The sequence below is a fragment of the Arvicanthis niloticus genome, chromosome 6 (genome assembly GCF_011762505.2).
Source record: "Arvicanthis niloticus isolate mArvNil1 chromosome 6, mArvNil1.pat.X, whole genome shotgun sequence".
Taxonomy (NCBI): domain Eukaryota; kingdom Metazoa; phylum Chordata; class Mammalia; order Rodentia; family Muridae; genus Arvicanthis; species Arvicanthis niloticus.
Window position 1 is genome coordinate 70,022,902 of NC_047663.1, and position 25,068 is coordinate 70,047,969.

A 25,068-nucleotide genomic window follows, 5' to 3' on the forward strand; every position below is an offset into this window, starting at 1 on the left:
GTGTGTGTGTGTTACATACACATATGTGTATCTAGGTTTGTGCTCCTGCATGTGCACGTGTGGAGCCAGAGCAGAATGTAGTGACATATATAGTGACATATATAGAGCCTTTGATGTGCTTAGTTTAAGCATCAAAAGCCGAGAAATTCTTTTGAGCCTGACTGAATTGTGAAGAAATACTGTCTCCCTGGAAAGTCTGTACTTGGTGCCACGGGAGAGCTTGCAGCTGCACTAACCTTGTTCCTAAGACACTCCTGGCAAACCTGGAGTTCTTATTTTTCGATTATGGCTAGCCATGGTCGAAAGGGACTGAGATTTGTGTGGGTTGTCTGCTCCCTCAGGCATCAAGGTCAAGGTAACTTTGGTAGTTGGAACCTTTTCCAGCCCCAGTTAATAATGACTGAGTAAAAGTAACTAGAATGAGCCAGCTGGGGTCAGTCTCTTCCAAGAAGGCCAAACTCCTCTGCTCTTTCAGGAAATGGAGGCATCCTGGTGAGCTTCTCTCTCTCTCTCTACTGTGGCACCTATGACCACCATCAACAAAGCAGGATGCCTGGTGCCTTCTGCTATCCACCTCCATTTTATTGCCTTGAGACAAGGTCTTTCTCTACACAGGAGCTTGCCATTTCAGTGAGGCTGGCTGGCCAGCAAGCTCTTGGCCTCCACCTGCAGCAGTCTCTCAGTGCTGGGACTGTGGGTATACACAGCCATATTTGGCTTTTTATGTGGGTGCCGGGGTTGTCAAGATTCCAACTCAGGTCCTCAAGCCCTCAGAACCATCTGAACCATCTATCTTACTAACCATCTCCCTAGCCCTGAGCCTGGTACTGTCAAGTGACCTGTGTCCACTTGAAAGTACAATATAGTTTAATGTTAAGTGATGTCAAACTGACTAGTAATGTCCTCAGCTCTTTCCTACCCTTGCTTTCTGATTTATGTGTTCAATCCCTGGGAGAATTTTATTTCAGCTAATTTTTATTTCACATGCATGTTGAGCTTAAACTTCGAGTGTACATGTATTTTTAAATTGTACTGTCTTGTGAACAGAAACTTTCTTTTTATGCTAGGAAATACTTTCTCAAAGTATATTTTTGTCTTATGTTAACATAACCATGTCATTTTTTTTTTTGTAAATTTGCCGTTTGTGTGGCATATATGTTTCAATCTTTAATTTCCAATCACTGATAGAGTTTCACCAGACACTATCCAAATTTTAAAGTTGTTTTCAAGGCCATTGTAAACATGTTAGAATTTACTCTAGATCCATTTTTTTAAAGAGCCCCTCAAATTGCACGTACATATTCAAGTGAACCATATTTTTCCATTAATTTGTTTATTTGTTCACTACATCCTGGTCACTGCCCCCAGGCCCTGATACCCCTCCCACACAGTCCCTTCCCCACCTCTTCCCCTTCTTCTCTGACAGTGTGGGTTCCCCGCCCCCTTGAGCATCTCCCCACCCTGGCACATCAAGCTTTTGCAGGAGGAGGCACATCTTCTCCCACTGAGGCCAGACAAGGCAGCCCAGTGAGGGGAGCAGGTGAATCATATACCCAGTAGCCAAACTTCTGCCTTTAGTCTGAGAGTTTAATACACATGCACTGAGTGTGGTTAATTGTCAGAAATTGTTTCCTTGTGCCATTGGGTATTTATTTTATAGTTTTTTTCATCATATCTTTCATCAATGTAACATTTTTGGAATTTAGTTGTTTGTAGCCATTTTTCCTCTCTTCCTCTCTTGCTCTGTTTACTTTTGGGCTACGTTCTTGGTAGCTATCTTGAAATTATAGCAACTGACTTGTAGTAAGGCTAACTTAAGATTTATTAAAATATTATTTTTATTAAAGATCCATTTCTTCCCGTCACAGTGACACATACCTTTAAATCCAAGCACTTGGGAAGCAGAAGAAGGAAGAGTTCTGTGAGTTCCAGGCTAGCCTGGTCTACAGACGAGACCCTGTCTCAAAAATAGACCTGTCTGAGTACTATATTGTGTTAGTGGTATTAGGCTAACCCTCTGGAATTTTGGGGGTCATTGATATTGTTAGAGTGGACCTGTCCAGTTGTCAATTTTTCAAACTTGTTTATTGATTGGTGACTATCAGGCCCCTTGTGTGTAACATTGATGTCTATGTGTGTATGTGTTCATGTGTGCATGTGTGCATGTTTTCATGTGTGCATGGAAGCCTTAATTACATGTAGTTGTTTTTTGTTTTGTTTTGTTTTTTGAGACAGGATTTCTCTGTATAGCCCTGGTTGTCCTGGAACTCACTCTGTAGACCAGGCTAGCCTCGAACTAAGAAATCTGCCTGCTTCTGCCTCCCAAGTGCTGGGATTAGAGGCATGCACCACCACTGCCTGGCTACATGTAGTTCTTGAAGGACCCTTTTCACCTTCTCTGCAGTTAGCTAGTGGACTGACATAGCCCTGGCTACAAATAGGGAGAAATGTAGGGAAATGTTTCTGTTTCTTTAAATCTCAGAATGAATGCTATTCACAAAGGGGAGTCTCTGCACCCTGTGTGGGAGACAAGGTAGTTACCTATATCCTTATCTCAGGGATCCATCAGACCAACCAAAGCATTGAACCCAGACTTTTGTAGAATAGCATTCCCAAAGCCCTCTGTGATACCAGCCAGCCCCTCTGGAGCATGCAGACTGCTATCCCTACAAACACATTAGGGCTGAGCAATGGAGAAAGGTGGATAGTTCATGCCGGCCATCCTCCAACCAAAGAACTATGGCCATTTCTCTGAAGTGATGCAGGGTTTGGTCATTGTTAAGCACGATATAGAGTTTCAAATTAGTGTGAGATTTCTGTTTTACCTTCTGTCTGAGGCAGGAGATTGACCTTCAGAGATTTCCAACCCACTAATTTTAAACTTTTCTGTTGAAATCAACTAAAATTTTTACATACTCACTGAATTGGTTGTAAAGTGTTTTACACACACACACAATGTAGTATATGAAAATAGATTATACAAGTATGTTTTCATGAAAATTTAGTATCAACATTTATGTTCCTGACAGATATTTTTGCTGGTCTTTTATTTGTTACAGCTTCTTCCCCTCCCAGTCCTGAAGGTAAAAACTGAAGCCTTGGAGCTCAGACTGGTATTGAACTTGCATCTTCCTGCCTCAGTGCCCTATGTATTGGGATCACGTGCATGGGCTACCACACCTGGCTCTTCCCATGTTTTGTGTTTAATGAATTGCCGAGGGAAATGGGAGGGGCTGGCCTTGACCTTGGCACTCATGAGCTGAGTTCAAACTTTTTCCCTGGGAGCTCCGTGTGGCTGCTAAAGAGTCTAGTCCAAATGGTGAATTAAGGGTGCATCCAGATGTCCTGGCACAGAAACAAAAGCCCCTCTTGGTGGAAGCTATTGATCTAGAAGAGCCCCACATACAAATGCCTTTGTCAGAGTTCCATGCTGTTACCCTGCATGCTGATGGATTACATCTGGGTGAATGTCACAAAATCTGAAGACTGTGATCACAGAGATTGCACATTAAAGTTACACTCCATGCCTGGCACACTGCAGAAAAAACATTCAAAAAGATATTCATTTCTTGAGTAACATTTGAGGTGATTAAAGTAGGAACTATGCTCAGTTTCCTTCACAATGATTTAAGTGCCAGCTTCGGAAGTTATTCATGGACCCAGAGAATGTTCCTGGGACATATTTTCAGACCTCTACATCCATACTAGCTTATTATGCAGTTCCCCAAAGAATCAGGAAAGGAGACAGAACTGGTCCTTAACAGCAGACTGTTCAAGAGTTGAGGATCTTGCAGAAATGACTGCTGCATATCCTTTCACCCAAAGCTGGTGTCAGGAATAAAATCTGACACTCTCATCTTTCTAATTTCTTCATGCTTCTTGGTGTTTGGTAGTTTGTGTTTCTATTTCAATAAGGTCTTGGCTACTTCTCAGGATCATTAGTGCTTTTATAGACCTGCACAGGTCAATTTCTTTGTTTTTCAATTTCCTTGAGCTGTAGACAGGAATGTATGCAGCATGCTGTCACAAGGATGTGAGACTTAAATAAGATGATGCAAAGATAAACCAGATATGGTGGCACACATCTTAAGTCTCAGTACTCAGAAGGTAGATACAGGTGGATCTCTGTGAGTTTAAGAACAGCCCCATTTACATAACACGTTCCAGGGTAGCCAGGATTACATGGTAAGACCCTGTCTCAAAACAAAATTAATGCAGAGCTATTCTTTAACATATCACAATTATTCAGTAAGTATTGCCATACATTTTATTCAACACTATGCAGGAAAGATCACTTGCAAACTTCTTTAATTTATGTGACCCTCAGATGGTATCTGCAGTCTCAAGTTCTTGTGTCTACTAGCATCTCCTAATACTGTTAGACACAACCATGCAAAGCACAATGAGGTGTCACATGAGGTCAGAAAACACACTCACCTTAGCCCCAGATTTGTGTTTATCTCTAAAATAAGGGTCATGGAACTTGTTCCATGTAGAGGCAATAAATTCATGATTTTATAGTTATGACCATTCATCAATGTTGCATTTAAAGATGATAGAATGAGCATATAACATGAGTAAGAAATAAAATCATGAAGATTATACCTACCTCAGACTCAGTTGCTTCATTATTAGTCTTCTCTGTTCTAAAATTATCTAGTTGTAAAATCTTAAAGAAATGAGTCTCCTACACATGAGTTTCCTTAGGGCTTCTTTGACATCATGATTCCTCAGGCTGTAGATAAAGGGATTGACCATGGGTGTCACCACTGTGAAAAAAGCAGTGGCCACAGTGTCCTGTACTGAATATGTAGATGAGGGATGCATATAGACCCCCAGGATCGCCCCATAGAAGAGGGAGACCACAGTGAGGTGAGAACCACACGTGGACAAGGCTTTCCTTATCCCCTGAATAGATGGAAACTTCAGTACATTGGAGAGAATATAGGCATATGAAACAGTGATACATGTGAATGGTGTGATAGAGGTCAGTCCACCCACAGTGAAGGCTGTGATGTCATTGATGAAGGTGTCAGAACAAGAGAGCTTCAGGATAGGATAGGGGTCACAGAAGAAGTGGCGCACTGCATTGTGGGAACAGAAGGTGAGTCGAACCATGAGGAGAGTGTGCAAGAGAGCATGCAGGTTTGTGATGACCCATGATATGGCCACCAGGAGGACACAGAGTCTGGGCCTCATCATCATGGTGTAGTGGAGAGGGTGACAGATGGCCACATAGCGGTCATAGGCCATCACACTCAGGAGGAAGCCATCCATGTTGATGAATGTGATGAAGAAATAGATCTGGATCATACATTCTGTGTAAGAGATGGTCTTGCTTCCCAACGCATGGTTCACCAGAGCCTTGGGGATGGTGACTGAGGAAAAGCAGATGTCAACACTGGAGAGGTTGGCCAAGAAGAAGTACATGGGTGTGTGGAGACGAGGGTCACAGCTGATGGCCAGGATGATGAGAAGGTTCCCAGAGACGGTGATCAAGTACATCCACAAGAACAGCCCAAAGACAACCTTTTCTTGCTTTGACTGCCCAGCAAGTCCCAGGAGCAGGAATTCTATGGCTGTTGACTGGTTCTCTCTTACCATATCTGTGAGGGAGAAAGTTCCATTGCAAGATATGAAGAGATGTCAACACATAATCAAAAAAATCACCAATATAATTTGGAAGAGCTTAATTGTTAGTTTTGAATTTACTAAACCTGAGGGGTTTAACTGAGTAATTTTACAGAAGAGTCTGGTTAACTTTACTTTGATTACAATGACTGTGCTCTTGTTCACTCCTGTTTACATATGTAAGTTCTTTCCCATGCAAAACTTTCCTTGGTCTAATAACTGTGCTATTATATCTCACTTTATAGGTGAAACAACAGAAGCTTGAGGCAATGAGGTGATTTATCAAAATGTTGTTGTTTCTTTACACTGTACTTTGAGTAGCTAGCATTTATTGAAATTTTAACCAAGAAGTAAATCCTATATCTGATGCCACATGAGAATCCTGAAGATTTTATGAAGATTTTATTTTATGGCCACGACTATGCCAATTTTCTCAGAAGCTGAAATCTTTGCAGCCAAGAAACCAAACTAACCAAACTAACTTAGCAGCTCTTACATTGTCATGCCTCGGCTGCAGGGATGAGGTGAGCTAAGAGGCCTTCTTCCTCCTTCAGTCAGAAGGAAGGGCAGATACCTGAAGCAACTGGATTGTTTTTTCTATTGGAAGAAAGAGATTTACAAAGAGAAAAAGAGCAAATTCATGTGGACTATCTAAAACTAAACTCCAAGACTGAGAAAGCAGCACACTCAGCGAGGGTTGATAGAAGAAGCTTTGGCTGCTGTCTCTGTAAAGATTCAGGATGCTTAAACGTGAAGAGAGGGGAGCTGGTCTCTCAGTGACCAAAATCCTGGGGAAAAAGTAGACAGAAGAGATGACATGTGTGATACAACCTGCCTGCTGGGACACAGGGTGCACTGGTGTGCCTGACATCAACATTTTGAGAAGACTGGCTAGTGTATAGACACTTTGGGTTAATGAATCAACGAGTGGTGTGAGTTGCAACAGGGAAATTACCAAAATGCTGAGATTCAAAATCATCGACCCAGGATTAAAACCCAGATCGGAGATGAGGTGGAGAGTATCTTTTTTAAATTGGAAAACGTTCCCAGTGGAATGTGGCTAACATGTACCATAGAATGTGAGGGATGAGGGCCAGGGAAAAGGCCCAGAGGGTGTAAGTGCCTGTCATCAAGTGAACTCAGTGAGCTGAGTTTAATCAGAGGACCCATGAGATGGAAGGAGAGAGCTAACTCTGCTTTCATGCATTATCTCTTGTGAGCTGAGTGAGTGTTTAACTTTCTGAGACACCAAGCACATCTGCATCAGTGTTTGTGATCCTGGACCATAAAATTAAGTCTGCTTAGTCAGTGGGCTCTGGTCCAAACCAAGACCCTCTGTGGGGCTGGGCAGAATATCTAAGTGGCTTGACTTGGAGACACTGACACTGTCATATAACTGACAGTAAAGAGGATGAACAAAGGCAAGCAGTGAGCACAAACATGGAGATTAAAGGGTAAACAAGGCTGCTTTGTATGCAGGAGATATCCAAGCAAGGGTATACAGAAGTGGGACCCTTGTCTCTGAGCTCTTAGCTGTGCCTACTGATAGCCATGGGGTTTAACAGTTGGTGCTTTTCTGTTTCCACCCTGGATGTGTCTTTGCTGTACTCTCAGCAGACAGTGCACCCTGACAGAAGAGACTGTGTGTGTATAAGGAGAATAGGCCTTTTCTCCCTTGAGCTTGGTGAGATCCAGGGGAACTAGGTAGGTCTATCTTTATTTTTCTCAATATCATTTCACACGTTTGCATCCTGTGAATCCATCCACTGTTGGAGGTGAAGGTGCCCCTCCCTCATTGCTTGCCAGGCCCTCTCACCTGCTGCTCTCTGCTGTCAGGTTCTTCACAGAGTCCCCATCTCCACTGTCTCTGTGCTTGACCCTGGAAGACAGGAAGTCACAGTTGAGGTTGAAAACTGAAGGTGTCTTCCTCACTAAAGAAACACATGGCTCTCGCTCTGGTCAAATTTGAATGATTGGAAACTAATAAGCAGATCCTCCATCCCTTGAGATCCCGCTTTTCATAAAAATTGCTGCCAAGTTAGAGTGCCCCTTGGGTTGAGTCCTCAGAAGTCCTCATTAGGGACATGTTCTGGAGCTCATTGTGCCTAGTTTCTTTCTGGACTCGGGAAACAGGCCTGCAGAGGCTCTTTCCACTTTTCCCCTGGAAGGTTTTCAATTGTTTGCTTTACTAATTTAGTAGTTTAAGTGAAATAATGGCTTTCACTAAATGGCTGATATTTTCATGTTTACATATGTATATATATGTATGTGTGTATGTACATGCATATGTATATGTATACATCATACATGTATATGAATGACTAAATATTATCACTGCACTTTGCTCATGTTCACCTCACGTATGATCCCCTGTGTCTCCATCTGACCTCCTTGCTGATTCCCTCTCCCTCAATTTGTCCTCATCAACTTTTCAGGTTATACATATAATGTTCAAACACACATACAAAGGTCATACATACATACATACATACATACATGTACACATATATTTGAATTTATATCCACACATGAGGAAACATGACATCCTGTGTGTGTGTCTTCTTCCCCTATCAGCCTCCCTTGTTCCTCCCTCCACACCGCTGACAGACCCCTCCCTCTTCCCCCCATAGCCCTCTATTTCCATAAGCAAATATTTGAAGAGGATACATTTCAAATAACACTAAAGTGTGGTGTGGTTGGTAATTTTTAAAAAGTGTTTTTGAATCATACTTTTGTTGCTGTTGCTACAAAATGTTTGCCTAACCCAAGATTACAAAAATGTATTCCTATTTATTTCTCCTAGAAAATTATCCTTTTAACTTTTTTAATAACTATTTTAGAGTTAATTTTTTAATTTAACGTGAAGCTGAGCTGTGTAGGGTGTTTTTAGTATGGTCATTTGATTATCAGAATTATTTGTTGAAAAATTATACTCTCCTGTTGGATTGATTGGGAAACTTTGTCTCACATCCACTGGTCACATGTGAGTGGACATACAGGTGAACTCAGCATGTCCCATGATTCACATGTCTTTAACTTTCTGTGATTTTCTACTGAATCATGAGACCTAGTGATAGGAAACCCCAGTCCTGTTCTTTTCCAAGTTGTGTGATTTTAGTTCATTTCCACAGAAATGGGTAACACCAGTTTGCTGGTCTCTTGAAAAATAAATTCTTCTGTGTAATACAGTGATTTGGCTCATGGGAAACCTGTGTGTTTTTTTCTGAACCAGTGTTTTCCTGTAGATAAGCCAATGATTTCTTTAGATAAGCCAGTGGTTTCCTGTAGATAAGGGGTTTTCAAGTTTTTCTCTCTCTTTTTTATTTTCATTTTCAGGTTTCCTTTTATTTGTTTGTTTTCAGGATATAGGTTTTATTTGCATTAACTTTGATTTCATATTTTAATTTTTTATCTTATTTTTTTGAGGCAGGGTGTCACTGTTTAGACTTGGCTGCCCTTTAACTTTCTATGTAGACCAGGCTGGCCTGAACTCCAGAGATTCTCCTGTTTCTGCTTCTCAAGTGAAGATTAAAGGTGCGTGCCACTACGGCAACTCAAGTGATTTTATACTACTTTAATGTATCACTTAAGAAACTGCGGATTTCCACTTGTTCACCATTGCTGTATAACAAGATGATGAATTTTGGGTTTTGACTTCCATCCTGCTACCTTCTGGAATAGTTGGTTCAGCTGCCACTTGACACAACCCAGAGTCACCTGGGAAAAGGAAACCTCAACAGAAGAATTGCCTAGATCCGAGAGGGCTGTGATCATGTTTGTATGACATTTCCCCAATTGTCCATAGATTTAGGTACGATGGACAATACCAGTTCTAGTCAGATGGACCTGTGCAAGCTGAGCAAGCCAGAAGATGGCGTATCTCTGTGGCCTCTGCTTCCTTTTCTGTTTTTTAGCTTCCTATGCTGATGGACTCTGACCTGCAAGATGAAACAAGCTTTCATCTCCAAATTTCTTTTGACCATGGTGTTTATCACAGCAACAGAAACTAAACCAGGACACCTTCGTAACTACAGAATTAGATATTTGGTAAAGTTTCTGTTTGTTTTTTTCTTTGTGGAATAAAAAAAAAAATGTGTTATAAGAAGTCACATTGTCTACAGACAAGATAAACTTTAATTTTTTTCATCTTCTCTTGCCTTATTGCACTGGCTAATATTTCTACTCAACAATGTGTAGGAGCAGAGCTGTGGGTATTACCCTCCCTTGGAAGCACATTTATGCAGAGAGGAGCATTTAGTTTTCATCTTAGATAAGTTTAGCCCTGTATTTTGTTGCTGTTGTTTAGATGGTCTGTTGTCTTTTCTTTTGCAGTGCTGGGAATTGAACCTAGAGCCTTAGGTATGCTAGGCAAGCTCTCTGCCCGTGAGCTACATTCCTAGTTCCAGTTCTATGTGTTTGATAAAGGCTCTTTGTTAGGTAAAGGAGTCTTTTGATTTGGAGTGTATTGCATATTTCTATAATCATTAATTTTCCCTTACTACTATCTTTTCCTGCACCAGTGCCTATGGTCATCATAGTATCTATTACAATGGGTAGGTTTGGTAACTGACTAGTTCTTCTAATGATGGAGCCCCTGATACAGGCTCCATTTTTCTTTTCTTTAGCCCATATTAATGCTGCTGGTGGTGTGGTTTGATTTCTTATAACATTTAAATTTTCAGTACTAAGGTTACACTGACCTCGTATATGTGTAGGAAAGTTCTGTGCTACTGCGTTTTCTCACTTTGTGAAATATCAACATTAACACCAACAGAATCATTCAGGTCTGGGGTTTTGACTTTAGAAGAAACAAAATTAAAATTTCAATAATTGAGTGACTAAGAGTTTATTTTTATTTAGTTGGAGACTTTTTATTAAAGTTTCTCTTTTTCCTTGGAATTTTACCTTTTCCTCTAATTTGTCAAGCTCATCACAGTAGAGATGGGAATAATACTCCTAGCTTTCTGAGTGCTTGCCTTTGTGCATGAGCAAAGGCCTGGGTCTGATGCACAGAGCCACAAAAAACAGATGGAGCTTCCCTGTAACCTCAAAACCAGAGAGGCAGAGGTAGAAGAACCATATGTTCAGGGTCATCTCTGGCTACAAAGCAAGTTCAAGGGCAGCCTGGGCTACATGATGCACTGTTTCAAAAAAAAATTCGAATTCCCTTTCAAATGTCTCTGGGATGCAGTTACACACTGTATTATTCCTAACAGTCATTCTTTTTCTTTTCTTTTTTTTCCAAGACAAGGCTTCTCTGTGTAGCCCTGGCTGTCCTGGAACTCACTCTGTAGACCAGGCTGGCCTTGAACTCAGAAATCCTCCTGCCTCTGCCTCCCAAGTGCTGGAATCAAAGGAGTGTGCCACCACCGCCCAGCCTAACAGTCATTCTTATTTTAGTTGTTTGAGCATGGCAGAGCTGACTAGGTTTTACTTTTGTGAAATATTTTTTCTAACTTGGCGTTTTTGCTATTTGAAATCCTGAGGTTTCTGATTCCTATGACTCTGGTTGAGCAGTGACTTGACTGGCATCTCTTCCAATGCCTGGGCAAAAGAGAGAAAGAAAAGGCATGAGAAGAGTTAAAGTGTTAGAAACACTGATCTTTGCTCCATAGTGAGAGTACTGGGGGAGACTCAGAGCAGTAAAATGAATAGTTTAGTTTTTTTACCTTGGAAGAATCACATGTCAGCTTAGAGAAAAGGCAAAAAAAAAAAAGCCTGGCATGTCTATTTGGTGCAAAACAGTGGTTCTCACATTTTTTTAAATTTATGTCCCAAATGCTGCCCCCTCCCAGCTCTCTCCCCTCTGCCTCTGAGAAGGTAGCATCCCTCCCACTTCAGATCTCCCAACTTTAGTGCATCAAGTGTCCGCAGGATTAAGCACATCTTCTCCCACTGAGGCCAGACAAGGCAGCCCCAGACCAGCCCATGTATGCTCTTTGGTTGGTGGCTCAGTCTCTGGGAGCTCCCTGGGGTCCATGTTAGTTGGCACCATTGGTCTTCTTGTGGAGTTGCCATCTCCTTGAGGGACTTCAAGCCTTCCCCTAACTCTTCCATAGGGGTTCCTGATCTCCGTCCAATGTTTGTCTGTGGTTTTCTGCATTTATCTCAGTCAGCTGCTGGGTAGAGCCTCTCAGAAGGCTGATATACTATGCTCCTGTCTGCAAGCATTACATAGCAGCAGTAATAGACATTCTCATACTTAATCACACTTCTTTGTCCCCTGAATTCCTTCCTTATTGTCTAGAGTTTTTAGAGTGATACAATGCTTCCACTTATAGCATAGCCCCCATTCCAGATTCCCCATCTTCCCAGGGCCTGATAGTCCCTCCTTTTCTGATCTATGGGCTCAGTACTATCTGCAACCCTGAGATGAACTGAAAAGCACTCAGGTAAAAAAGGTGCCAGTTGTTAGCTAGGAAAGACAAGTGTCCAGTGTCTTCTATTATCTATACTTTTTGATGAACTACATTCCTGACTGAAAATGTGTTGTGGCCCGAGCTGCCCCACATTTGGGGACCAAAATGTTGCAGACCGCTCTATCAATGTTGGGACCCACACTGCCAAAAGCCTTGGGGGCTAAATTGTTAAAGCCCACACTTCCCCAGGCTGCTCAGGTCCGAAGGTCGGGGTTCAGCAAGAGAGAGAGTAAGGACGGATGCGAAGAATGGAGACCAGAGTGTGATTCAATCCCTTTTATTCTTCAGTCTCTCTTCTTCTCTCCAAGTCCCTAGTCTTGAGTTCCTAGTCTCTAGTGCCTCCAAGTTCCAAGTTACTTCTTCCAAGTGCTAAGTGCCTGATGTCTAATTCCAAGTTCTTCCTCCAAGTGCCTAGTGCCTAATACCTAATGATCATTCTTCCTCAATGCCTAATTCCTACTCCAAGTTGTACTAAACTCTTCTGTCTGCCTCTCACCTTTTATATGTCTCACTGCTAAGCCATGCCTTTAAGTCACACCTTTAAGTCATGCCCTTAGGCCTTGTCTCTAAATCTGATCTCTAAGTCATGCCCTTAAGTCACACACCTTTAGATTTCACACACCCAAGGGAAAATCCTGGGTATCTAAAACAAGATGTTATCAGACTGTGCTCAGCTGTTTTAGGCTATTGTCATCAAATCTGTTGTCAGGGTATACGGCTCAAGATGGCTGCAAGGATGATAGCCGCCTTCTGTCAGCTCCCCAGAAAAATGAGCCATAATGATTTATTTCATACACTATCACCCTGAAATCTCCTACAAACGCCATTGTAGGAGCCACTACAGCCTAAATGGCTGCAATGAAAGTACACTTCTGCCATTCCCTCAGAGTTCTGTTAGATCAACCAAACCACTCAGATGCACATTTTGGTAGAAAAACACTCCATGGCTCCCTCTGAAATGGAACCCACCTGCATGCACAGTGGAGCTGATGAATAGGGAACGCTAGTACTTTACAAAGCTGTGAAATCATCCCTCATGAAGAACTTCCTGGTTGTTATAACTGGCCAAGCTAGACTCAAAGTTCTGAAATAATTATGATTGTTGTTTTCTGGGACTGCTTTTGGTAAGATATAAACAACTGGAAGTTTCTGGTCCACCATTTTGCCCCTGCAGCTATGTCCAGACTTTCATTTCTAGTCTACAGAACCTTTGACCATTCTGTAGTTTGATTACAACCATATTGTAATATGGTTTAATGAATAGGAACTTCAGCTATTATAAACAGCTCTCAAGAAAAAATTTTATGCTAATTTCCTTTGCTGTTGTTTGAAAATTAACTCACTTTAATCAATCCTATGGTGTTTTCTTGGTTGAAGCAAATAGCTGGTTAGTTTCCATAATGTTTAATCATATTTGATTAGATACAGCTAAATTCATACTTCATTAAATGCTGATAGACATCTGACATTTACAGTCCCAAATCACAGTGTCAGTTGCTAGACTCACTGTTAAAGATACATCTGGGAATCACATTATATCAGTAGAATAACTCTTCTGGGTTTCAGTCTCATTTAGATAGATGATAGATAGATAGATAGATAGATAGATAGATAGATAGATAGATAGACAGATAGAGATAAATATCTGATATATTGATAAATAAATATAGATGATAGATAGATTTATAGATAAATAGATGATAAATAGATATAAATAGATGATAGACATATTGAGAGATGATAGATAAAAGATACATAGGAGAGAGAGACAGAGACAGACAAAGAGATTATATGGTTGTGTTAAGGTTGGCCCCTAACTTACAAAATAAGTCAATAATTCAATCATGGTTTGTGAATACGTGTCAGTCTCCAGTTCCGAAGGATACTCAGAATGACATAACATAAACAAGAGAAATGGCAGTGTGTACCTCTTAGACCAACTGGGCATCTCTGATCTTAGTTCTAAAATTGTATAGTTCAGAAATCTTGACAAAACTAACCTTCTAATAGTTAGTTTTCTTATAGTTTGTTTCATGTTAGGATTCCCAGGGAGGTGGATGAAGGGATTGGTCAATGGTGATACCACTGTTAAGATGACAGTGGCCACAATGTCTTTGAGTAGGAGAATAAAGGTTACAAATACATAGATGGTCAAGATCACTTTTAGAAGAGGGAGACTGAGGTGAGACCCATACATGGACAGAGCTTTCCTTATTCCCTGAATAGACAGGAACTTCAGTGCATTGGAGAGAATATAGGCATACAAAACAGTGATACATGTGAATGGTGTGATGGAGGTCACCCCGCCCACAGTGAAGGCTGTGATGTCATTGATGAAGTTATCAGAAAAAGAGAGCCTCGGGATAGGGTTTGTGTTAGGGATTGGTTCTAATGCTTTGAATTAATCCGGCCCCCCAAATTGGGAATCCAAACACTAAAGGTTCTTGTCTCCAATTGGTTTTTGATAGATCAATAAAGAGCCAACAGCCAGTAGCTGGGCAGGGAGACTGAGGCAGGACCTTTAGATTTATGCAGACTAGGGACTGGGAGAGAGAAAGAGGAGAATCATGATGATTCAAAAGGAGATGAGACAGATCTGATTTAGAGCTGCAGAAGGAAAATCATCTGAAATGTAGGTGAGAAGAAATACGGCCTTGGGAAGGGCTGCCCAGTAGCATCTTGGGCAGCAAAGACTAGGGAGCTGCCCAGAAGGTAATAGGGTAGCAAAGATAAAGCAGATTTAGAAGGTGTTGAGCCAGGAGTACTGGAGGGAAATGTATGCTAGCCAAGTGGAGAATTAGAACTGCCCAGTCTTTGAGTAGGTCAAGGCATGTCAAAATTAACTGGCGTGTGTGTGTGTGCACATGTGTGTGTGTGTCTTTCATTCGTGAATCCAGATAGCTCTTGGGCAGGTGTGGACATGCGACACATCGGGAGCACAAAGTGGTTTAGCTAAACTACTGCAACAGGTAGGGGTCACAGAAGAAGTGGCGCACTGCATTGTGGGAACAGAAGGTGAGTCGAACCATGAGGAGAGTGTGCAAGAGAGCATGCAGGTTTGTGATGACCCATGATATGGCCACCAGGAGAACACAGAGTCTGGGCCTCATCATCATGGTGTAGTGGAGAGGGTGACAGATGGCCACATAGCAGTGATAAGATCACTATGGCCGTCATACTCAGGAGGAAGCCATCCATGTCTGAATGTAATAATAAAAACAAAAGATGGGTCATACACTCCATATAAACAATGAACTTGCTTCCCAACAGGTGGTTCACCAGAGCTTTGGGGACAGTGACTGAGGAAAAGCAGATGTCAACACTGGAGAGGCTGGCCAAGAAGAAGTACATAGGTGTGTGGAGATGAGGGTCACAGCTGATGGCCAGGATGAGGAGGAGGTTCCCAGAGACAGTGACCAGGTACATGCCCAAGAACGTTCCAAAGACAACCTCTTCCTGCTCTGACTTTCCAGAGAATCCCAGGAAGAGGAATTCTGTGGCTATCCTCTAATTCTCTCAGTTCGTGTCCCTTGGGGGACAAAGTGTAGCTGAAAGTAAAAGATTTAGTTGATCAGGCTCTGTGTACTAAAGAGATTCTAACTTGGTGTGAGGAGATGTTGGGAACTAAGGTGGTCATCTCACACGTGCTATGCCACCGAGCTGTACTCTCAGAGGCTAAGATAATCCTGTGGAGTCCATTTTGCTGAAACACATAGCCGGCCAATCTCCATAATATTTATTGTGTGAGCTTTAGTCACATCTCATATTTAATGAACATCTAGTGTGCACATTTCTCTCATGTACTATTTATTGATCCTCTGATAATTACATTATATAAAGAATTCATGAAGAGGCCCTAGAGGTGGAGACAGAGGATCAGAAGTGAACGGTGCTCCCCAGTCATGGAGTCCATGATCCTTAGCCAATGTAAACAGTTAAGGCCCCTTTTTAGTTCGTCCCTCTTCTTTCCTCCACAGTTTCATTATGTCTCACTTATAGATGAGCTGAGAGTCGCTCGCTGACCTTCTTCTCAGGTGTGTATCTTCTCAGCTCATCTGTATTAAAGTCTGAAAGTTAGAAATAGCTTCATTTAACAGAAGGAAAAACCCAAAACAAAACCATGTAGCCATATTTCTCGTGGATATCATCAGTTCCTTCAGCTGAGGACAGTGCTACTGATGCAACTCAGATTGGTTTAGGTTCCTCTTGACTTGTCCCTGTTCTTGGTACTTCTAGGCTGTGATGGACCAGCCTGATCGTTTATCTATAACCTTATAACACAGCCTCAGAATGTCCTTGTGACCGCAGAACAGTTGTCACTGTGCAGAATTCTGCTCAGAGATTTCTTTGTCTTAAATAAAGTAAGAAAATTAGTTAGATGTGGCACTCAATTCTACATTTGGAAGGAAGATGGGAAATTTATAGGAAGCCTGTGCTTGTGTGAAAACATTTGCTGTTGAGATAGCGGCATCTTAACTTCCCCAGACCCTCTTGCCCTCTGCTTTCTTTTCTGCCCGATGCCTTTATAGAATCCTTGTTTCTGTTGACTCCCTGTTTAAACCTGGATAATGAAAAGTCACCGCTCAGCCTTAGAACTTTTTTCTAAGGAGCTTTTTTCTCACTGGAGAAAATCTAGTAAGACACAGGGGCTTTTTCAGGTCACTTAGAAGAATGGCAGGCAATAGATCCTCCCTCCCTGGGGACTGTGAGTTCCTTGAGGATGGGGGGCAATGTGAACCAAGTTGCCAACTTTGAGGGCCACCAGGGTTGAGTCCCTGTAACTCCTCATCAGAGATACACATGTACCCTGGACACGGAGCACTTCAGGACAAGAATGGTCTGATGTTACTTGGACCTGGACATGCAATGTTGTTTTTCTGAGGGTTGTATTTCCATCGGAGAAATAAGAAGATGGAGGAAGTGAACACAGTGCAGTTTCATGCTATAAAGGCTATAAAGGCTGTTTTCTCCTACCCTTTTAGTCAGGATCTCACAGGCTGTTCTTACACTCACCACACAGACAGACCAGAACTGCTGACTCTCCAGTCTCTACATCTCTAGGCCTTTGGGGATCGGGGAGAGCACCACAGTTGACTTACATGGGACTGAGAATGGAGTCCAGGACTTCATAGATGTACCACAAGAGCTCTACCAACTGAGCCATGTTCTCAGCCCTGCAAGTTTTTATTATTTCATACATCTATGAGTCCATAATATATCCAGTATTTGTTTACTTTTGTCAAGAACACATTTATGAAACCGATTCTATCATACATGAATATCTGTTTACCAAAGTGTATTCTTTTTAATATTTATTTATTTATTTTAATCATTCCATTTTTTTATATCTCAAATGATATCCCACTTCTTGGTTACCCCCTCCACCAACCTCCCATCCCATGATATCCCACTTCCTGGTTACCCCTCCACCAACCCCCTATCCCACATCTGCCCTCCCCTCTCCCCTTTGTCTGTATGAGGGTGCTCCCACACACACACACAGTTTCCAGCCCCACCACTCTAGCATCCCCCTACAATGGGGTATCAGACCTCCCTGGGACCAAGGGCCTCCCCTCTCATTGCTGTCAGGTAAGGCCATCCTCTGCTATATATGAATCTGGATCCATGGATCCCTCCAGGTACACTCCTTGGTTGGTGGTCTAGTCTCTTGGAGAACTGGGTGGTCAGGCCAGCCTATGTTGCTCTTCCAATGGGGTTGCAATCCCCCTCCACTCCTCCAGTCCTTCCACCAGCACCCCCACCAGATTCCCTGAGCTCAGTCTGATGGTTGGCTCCAAGCATCCACCTCTGCATTGGTCAGTTGCTGGCCAGACCTCCCGAGGCCAAAGTGTATTCTTGGATTGAGTTCTCTGAAGGAAGCAGTCATGGTGACATTCGACAGTCATACTGAAATTAAGGAAAGCTTCTAAGATTCAGAGCCAAGTTAATCATGGACCTCTCTGCAGGATTCAAAGTAACTCTTGGCAAAGGTGGGGCTCTTGCTTGGGAAGCATTCTTCCAGGCAGGTGGAACCCTACCTTGACCCCTGCTACTTTGTCAGCTTCTTCTCACAGTAGGGAAACCCGGCTTCTAAGGTGCCTGTCCTTGAGTCCTCCCTGCCAGGAGCCACTTCTCTCACAAACCTCCCTCTCCTAGAAATCCAGCTGATGAACTTTAAGCAAGACAACTGGCCTGACTTCCTTTTCAGACCTTTGACGTCTGGCCGGTTCTGCTCAGTCTCCCAGGGCAAAGTGGTCACCAGAGATGGGTTCCCAGTACTGGGTCCTACTTACCCTCATTGTCCTCTGAGGCCCATATCATATGTATTATATACCTGATCCCATGCCCTGTGTCCATTATAAAGCTGATGAAACTGAATATCAGAGACCTCATGTCAGCTTTGTTCTGTACACTCTGGTAAATGCTTAGACTTCCTTCTGAATAGCCCTTAACCTTTCAGGATTAAGGTTCTATTTACTAATTTATACTAAGAAAGTAATGACCAAAAACAGAAAGCCAGTTCTTTGTTTTAATCTCTGTAACAGTTAAATCTGTTCCTGACATCGAAAACCAGAAGCTTCTAGAGAGTGAAGAAGATTTTTGCATTTCGCTGTGGGTTTCCCCAGGAAACACAAAAGGCTGAGTTAGCATTTCTCTTGTGAATACTTTTTTTAAGATATAAAACACATGTTTTAAGATTTGTTTTATTTTAATCTGTTTGTGTATGAGTGTTTTGTCTGCATGGATGGATGTCTGTGCACCATGTGTTTCCCTGGTCATTAGTAGGGCCAGAAGAAGGCAACAGATGCTCAGGTACTGGAGTTATGATTGCAAGCTGCCATGTGGGTGCGGAGAGCCAACCTGGATCTTTTGCAAGAGCACCCAATGCTCTTAACTGCTGAGCCATCGCTCTACCCCAGTAAAGCATATCCTTCCCTTGGAGTAGGCGTCTGTGGTTTTTTTAAAGACCTACTTTATAACCTTATGATATATGCTGGAGTCCTTTCTAATTAGAGTCTTCATATAATCAAATCATTTTTAAAAGTAATTTTCTTGAAAAAAATAATGACAATGGAAATTTAGCTTCCCTCTCTACAAATTACCCAGGAAACAAGGAGAGTGAAGATTCATATTCTCAACCATGAGAACAGTCGTCATCAAAATCCACAAGTTTCCTTCCACTAATGGAGGAGGGTGGGGAAGCTCTGCCGCGGGATTCAGACCAGGAAATGGGGACTAAGTGCTCATTGCTGGAGTAAAGCACCCACTCAGTTCTGCTGTGGATCTTGTAAGCTCACAAGTTCTGATGCAATAGAAAGGTGAGGCCCAAGGTTTTGACCCCAGCAAGCTCCTGTGTGCTGCTATTCTGTGTATCATATTGTGAGCGTTAAGACCCTGAGGCCTGGGGCCTACAAGATGGCTCAGAGGATCAGGTCATTTGTTGCTGAACCAGAAGGTATGAATTTGATCTCTGAGACTCACATGTTGGTGGGGGGGGTGAAGAATCACTCCCCACAAACCTTCCTCTGACCTCCATGCACACATACCATGGTCTCTATAGATGCGTACACACATCCATAATAACGATAACAAGTTAATTAGTCTTTAAAATGGACCTTGATGGTTATCCTGTTTTGGATAGTCTTGATGGTTTTAAGGGATGTATTTGAGGAGTTAGTCTGACCTTGGGGATCGGGTTGTAAGTCATGAAGGGATTCATGAGTCATCCGTGTGTGTCCTGAGAAGCCAGGATTTTATGGAGGGAGGGCATGGGAATCATATGGTGAAGATGGAAAGTCCTGGTTATCAAAGAGTCTCCCGGCTTCAGTGTGTCTTGGAGGACCCTAATGTCTGTCCTAAGATGTTTGCTTGCGCTTAAAAGAGCAGGATATCCTAAGGATACCAAAAAAAACCTTCCACAGTCAAAATCACCCCAAGAGGCAGCACTAGAGGCACCAGCTTGTCCTGACCTCTCACAGAAGCTATGTGTTAGGGTGTCCTTGAAGAATCACAATGGCAGAGTCTGAGAACCTGAAGTTATTTCGAGGTGAGACCTGAGGTCTCAGTTGGGAGGGACACACTTGGAACTGAGACGCTCTGGAGGATCTAGGTCACCTTGCCAGGTCATACCTCAGGGTTCTGAATGAGTGAGGAGGTAATGGTTGAGTGAGGAAATCAGAGAGTACTCAGGAACTCTGATATCTGGAGGCTTGCTGGCAAGGCCACTCATTCAAGGCTGAGTGAATCTGGAGGGTGGACTTGGATCAGGGAGGGCCAGCAGGTGTGGGATCCCATACCGGGTTTTATGGACAGTGTGGATGGGGATCACCTAGTAATGCTTGAAGGTTCTCTGTTTCAATGTGTCCTGGAGGGTCCTACTGTCCTAGGGGTACCAAGGTATCTGAGAGGACCAACATGCACTTGTGATTTTTCACCCTTGGAGTTTCCTGGGAGTAGGTCTTTTGAGAACTGCTCACTCATATGCTGGGATGTGATACTTTGTTCCTACTCCCCATGTCCTTCTCTCTGTTCCCCTCCCTACAGTGGGGTTCAGAGGAGGGGTGTCTCAGTAGGAATGTTTTTTCACCTCTGTCCCTTGCCTGTTCTCAGAAGGGAGATTTAACAGGACAAAAGAATCTGCTCCCCTGGGAATATGAGCTCTTGGCCTCAGCCCCTGGACCCTCTGACGGAGCACCTTCTCTCATCTGGCTTGTGATCCTCCCCTGAGGGGGGGGGCTCTGGTGACCAAGAAGTGATTGGATGGGCTGATGGGGCCAGGAGGAGGTCTCTTCTTCAAGACTAAGGGAGAAAGAAAGGTATCGTGAGAAAGTAGATAGTTTAGAGAAAACAGAGCATCAGGAAGTAAGGGCAGAGAGAAAACTGGGCAAAGCCAAGAGAGGGAGGATGAGATGGGAGGATGAGGTGTGAATTCGGAGGAAGGATAGAGGGTTAGGAAAAAGGGGGAAACTGTGAGCAAACAGGTATCTAGCTATACTTCACACACACACACACACACACACACACACACACACACACACACACACACGAGAGAGAGAGAGAGAGAGACAGAGACAGAGACAGAGAGCACCAAGGAAGAGACTCAGAAAAAGCTAGAAAGTAGAAACAGGGAGAAGAGAGAACAGAAGACAAGACAGGATAGACAGAAACAGAGAAAGACTACAGGAAGACACAGACTCGAGGACAGCAGGCTAGGCCATCTTTGATTTGGGTGGCTAGCCATGGAAGCTCAAAGGAGCCAGCAGGAAAAGCAAACGAAGGGCCATGCCTGTGGCCGATCCCTGCCTGAGCCACACGTGGCCTCTGGGACTCTGATCTCCACAGTAGGTGAGTGGATCCCTAGGGTGGGCTTGGGTTCCTGAGGGAGCAGCAGACATGGGTCCCAAGGCCGCGTTGGCTTTGGGGAATGGTTTATACTTCAGAAGGTTGACAGGCGGAACGCAGAATTGGAGCTTTGGGGACCTTAGGACGTAAGACTGCAGAAATCTTTTGCCTTACAGGTTGGGAAGTGAGGCCCTGCCTGAGGGGACTGTGGAAAGGCACTGGCTAGGGCTAGGGCAGCAGCAAAGCTCGAGCCTTATGCTTGCCCAAGGTCCCTCCTCCTCGGAGAGAGCTGGAGGGTTCAGGGTTTTCTTCCCGGGAGGGCAGTTCAGTACCTGTCTGAAGACACTGGGAACATAGAGGGGTTAGTTCCCCCTGGGGATGGATGTCTCTACTCCAGGCCCCTCCTTTCCTTGGAACCCACCTTCCCAGGTGTCTCCTCTTCCCTCCCTGTTCTCTCTGTCCTGGTGGCTCTTAGACTAATTAATATGAGGGCTTACAGAGCTTTGGGGGAAGAGAGGCAAGCCTTTCCCACGAGCTCAAGTTCCTGCAGGCTGGTGGCAGGGCCAGGGCAGAGGTAAGAGACAAGTCATGAAGTTCATCCCAGCGTGGAGACTGTGTCTGCATATACATGGGCGGGGGAAAACTTCATCTTCCTGAGCCAGGCCGAGGCAGGGAGGGGTGTGTAGAGACGGAGAGACATATGAAGGAGGTGCATGGGAAATAAAAACTGCAAGTGACAACCTAAGTAGTTCTTGGTAGGCAGCAAAGAGGAGAATCTCAAAGTGTGTCCTGTGGGTCATATGTGTGTCTGAAAGTGAGGCACATACCTTGGGGCGTGTACCAGAGCAGCTGTAAAGGCTGAAGGCAGAAGTTGTGATTTGAAAGCTCAAACAGTTCTTGTGGGACCGGGAGTCCCACGGGGAAACAATGTCTCAGGAACGAAGCAGAACACGGGAACCCGCAACAGTAGTGCAAGGATGGGCTGGGTGGTCCCATTTGTAAGGGAGATGTCCCTCCATTTCCCTCCCTCCATAGACAGGAGCCCTGGGGCTTATAGAAGACTCTCTGGTACAGGGCTGGGGAGACCTAAGCTTTGCCCACAGAGGAGCCGACCCCACTCCCGGCGCCGCCACCGCACCACCTTCAACCCAGCACAGCTGGAACAGTTGGAGTCAGCCTTTGAGAGGAACCAGTATCCTGACATCTGGGCTCGAGAAGGGCTTGCCCAAGACACAGGCCTCAGCGAAGCCAGAATTCAGGTGATGATACCCTAAGGTACTCGGGAAAGAAACAAACACTGTCTAGCTGCTTGCGGGAGGGGATTGTCTGGGCATAACCATGGGGGCTTTTAACCCTAATTTAAATATTCACCAGAATATAGGATTCATTCAGCAGTCAACATAATCTCCAGTGCACCCGACCCCAGCTCTAAGCTCATCTAACTTGATGGCTACTGGATGGAGGTCTGGAGAGCTATAATTCAGGAGTTGCCATTTCTGACTCGAAGGTGTCAGAGCTGGGAGAGTTGGCTACGGGTTAGAAGTGAGCTTGAGGCTTTTACTTCCTCACAACCCTGACTCAGATGAGCCTCTGGAAGAGTTATCTTTGCTCTGGTGATACAGCAGGTGTCACTCCCCGTCTTTGGTGGGGTATAAGATATTGACACCCATTTGGGACAGGAGTACGGATGCGTCTTCTCTTCCCTCTCCCCAGGTCTGGTTCCAGAACCGCAGGGCTAAGCAAAGGAAGCAAGAGCGGTCATTACTCCAGCCAATAGCCCATCTGTCTACGGCCACCTTCTCGGGCTTCTTGCCAGAGTCCTCTGCTTATCCTTACAGCTATACAGCACCGCCTCCGCCAGTACCCTGCTTCCCTCATCCCTACAGCCACGCTCTCCCCTCCCAGCCCTCTACGGGTGCCTCACTCGCTCTTCCTCCCCAGCCTGAGGACTGGTACCCCACCTTGCACACAACCCCCACTGGCCATTTGCCCTGTGCCCCACCCCCACCCATGTTTCCCCTCAGCCTTGAGACCCCAAAGTCCTGGAACTAAGTGGTGATAAGTCACCCTCTTTCAATAACCCTCTGGGAAACACAAGAAAATTGGGGGCTCCCTTTTCCTCCTAAGGGTAAAGTTAGAAACATGACAAGGGTGGGGGTGGGGGGGAGGAGTGCAGTTTAAAACTAGATATGGAAAAAGGTTGGGGGAGAGCTTGACGAGCTATCTATGGGATAAGGAGCTGAGAGACTATGAAGGGGTTAGCTGGTAGGCTAAAAAGCTCAAAAAGAAAAGATGATGGAGATAGGGTCAATGGATGCCCTTGGTGAAAGGCAATCCAGGAAGAACCTGAAGACCCCAGTGGGAGACCCTGAGCTGTGGCTGAGTCACCTCCTGGCTTTGCTTTCTTTTCAGCAGATACGCTGCTCCTGGGCCCTATTTTTATGTGCATGGTTCCTCATAGTCTCCCTCCCCTTAGTCTCTCTTACCTCCCAAACACTTTTGCCTATCTGAGCACAGGATGCCACCCGCATGGTTGGCAGGAGTTGTCAGCATCTGCCTTTAAAATCAGCTGCAGGTGTGAACGTACTTTGCTCATGGCAAAGAAACTACTAGACCTGAGGCAAACTTGTCCACAAACCACACCAGGCTCATAGGCCTTCATGTTCAGGAAAGGATTTTTTTTTTTTCCTGAAGTGCCTTGGTCTCAGCCCCTCCCCCCCAAAAACACATTATAGCCTTATTGGTGATACCACTCTGTTTTGTGTGGATTGTGACATACTCGTTTTATCTGTAACTCACTTATTGATTGAGATCATGGAAGAATCTTTAGGGAGCAAGCCTCCACATGTAAATATGCATGATGCTTGTACCTTTTCTTAAATATCAAAAATTCCTACAGTCAAAATTCCCCTAGAACATATCTAGATAATTATCTTATTGTGCCGGACAAACCTTGGGAAAGATTATGAAGTTGTCTCCTAGATGTACAGGCTCTGAGGATGGCTTACTTGGAATTTCAGGATCTGGGAGGATCTCCAGTTGAAGGATACTCTGAACTACACAGTGAGTTCCATGCCAGGCTGGGATACAGAGTGAAACCTTGTCTCAGAAAAAAAAAAGTTTAAAAACATTCCAAATGTGGTGTGTGTGTGTGTGTGTGTGTGTGTGTGTGTGCTGATTTTTATTGTCATTATTAGCGATTCAGCTTAGCAACAAATGATGTGGTATTACATAGTATTAGGTCTTGAAAATACAGAAATGATGCAGGGATGTCTGACATTTTGGTACTGTGAAACGACGTATATACAAATGTATTGGGGAACATTCATAGCTGTCTGAGGACTCTTGAGGTCCTTGGGCTGCAGATTGGATATGATGAAAACATACAACAGGGAGCTTGCATAGATTATGCAAATAGTATGCAAATACTTGAATATTCTTGTATCTGGATCTCTGAAAAAGGGCCTAGAACCAATCCTACACAGATGCTGAGAGATAACTCCACTAATCTTTAGTCCATCAAAAATATTAGCTTCAGCACATCCTTGGTGGGTTTTTTGTTGTTGTTGTTTATTACCATTGAGAATGATGTCACATTTACTCATCTTTAAATTTTCCTTTATTTCTAGTAAGAGATAAAATTCGGGGTCTTATTAAAAGTTTATGTTTTTTCCTT

At 43.7% G+C, this 25,068-nt stretch overlaps 2 protein-coding genes and 1 pseudogene across 2 annotated transcripts; 1 reads left to right on the forward strand and 2 right to left on the reverse strand.

The window, feature by feature from the left end:
• Positions 1-1,449: 1,449 nt before the first annotated feature.
• LOC117712000 (olfactory receptor 1f45-like) lies at positions 1,450-7,579 on the reverse strand. The gene is made up of 3 exons (XM_034507981.2): positions 7,448-7,579; positions 4,610-5,606; positions 1,450-4,193 (listed from the first exon to the last, which is right to left on the reverse strand). Exon 2 carries the CDS (start codon positions 5,602-5,604, stop codon positions 4,657-4,659), a length of 948 nt encoding a protein of 315 aa, XP_034363872.1. The 5' UTR covers positions 5,605-5,606; positions 7,448-7,579; the 3' UTR covers positions 1,450-4,193; positions 4,610-4,656.
• On the reverse strand, positions 7,444-18,349 carry LOC117710327 (olfactory receptor 1f45-like; annotated as a pseudogene).
• A 2,940-nt stretch (positions 18,350-21,289) lies between these two features.
• On the forward strand, positions 21,290-23,444 carry Prop1 (PROP paired-like homeobox 1). The gene is made up of 3 exons (XM_034504416.1): positions 21,290-21,395; positions 22,428-22,651; positions 23,106-23,444. Exons 1-3 carry the CDS (start codon positions 21,290-21,292, stop codon positions 23,442-23,444), a joined length of 669 nt encoding a protein of 222 aa, XP_034360307.1.
• The last annotated feature ends 1,624 nt before the right edge of the window (positions 23,445-25,068 follow it).

What these genes read in the sequence shown, in the direction of transcription:
- LOC117712000 (XM_034507981.2), bottom strand. Translation starts at nt 5,604, where the DNA reads ATGGTAAGAGAGAACCAGTCAACAGCCATAGAATTCCTGCTCCTGGGA.
- Prop1 (XM_034504416.1), top strand. Translation starts at nt 21,290, where the DNA reads ATGGAAGCTCAAAGGAGCCAGCAGGAAAAGCAAACGAAGGGCCATGCC. An exon ending in GACTCTGATCTCCACAGTAG is followed by an intron (nt 21,396 to 22,427) that starts GTGAGTGGATCC and finishes CTCCCTCCATAG; the next exon opens with ACAGGAGCCCTGGGGCTTAT. An exon ending in TCAGCGAAGCCAGAATTCAG is followed by an intron (nt 22,652 to 23,105) that starts GTGATGATACCC and finishes CCCTCTCCCCAG; the next exon opens with GTCTGGTTCCAGAACCGCAG.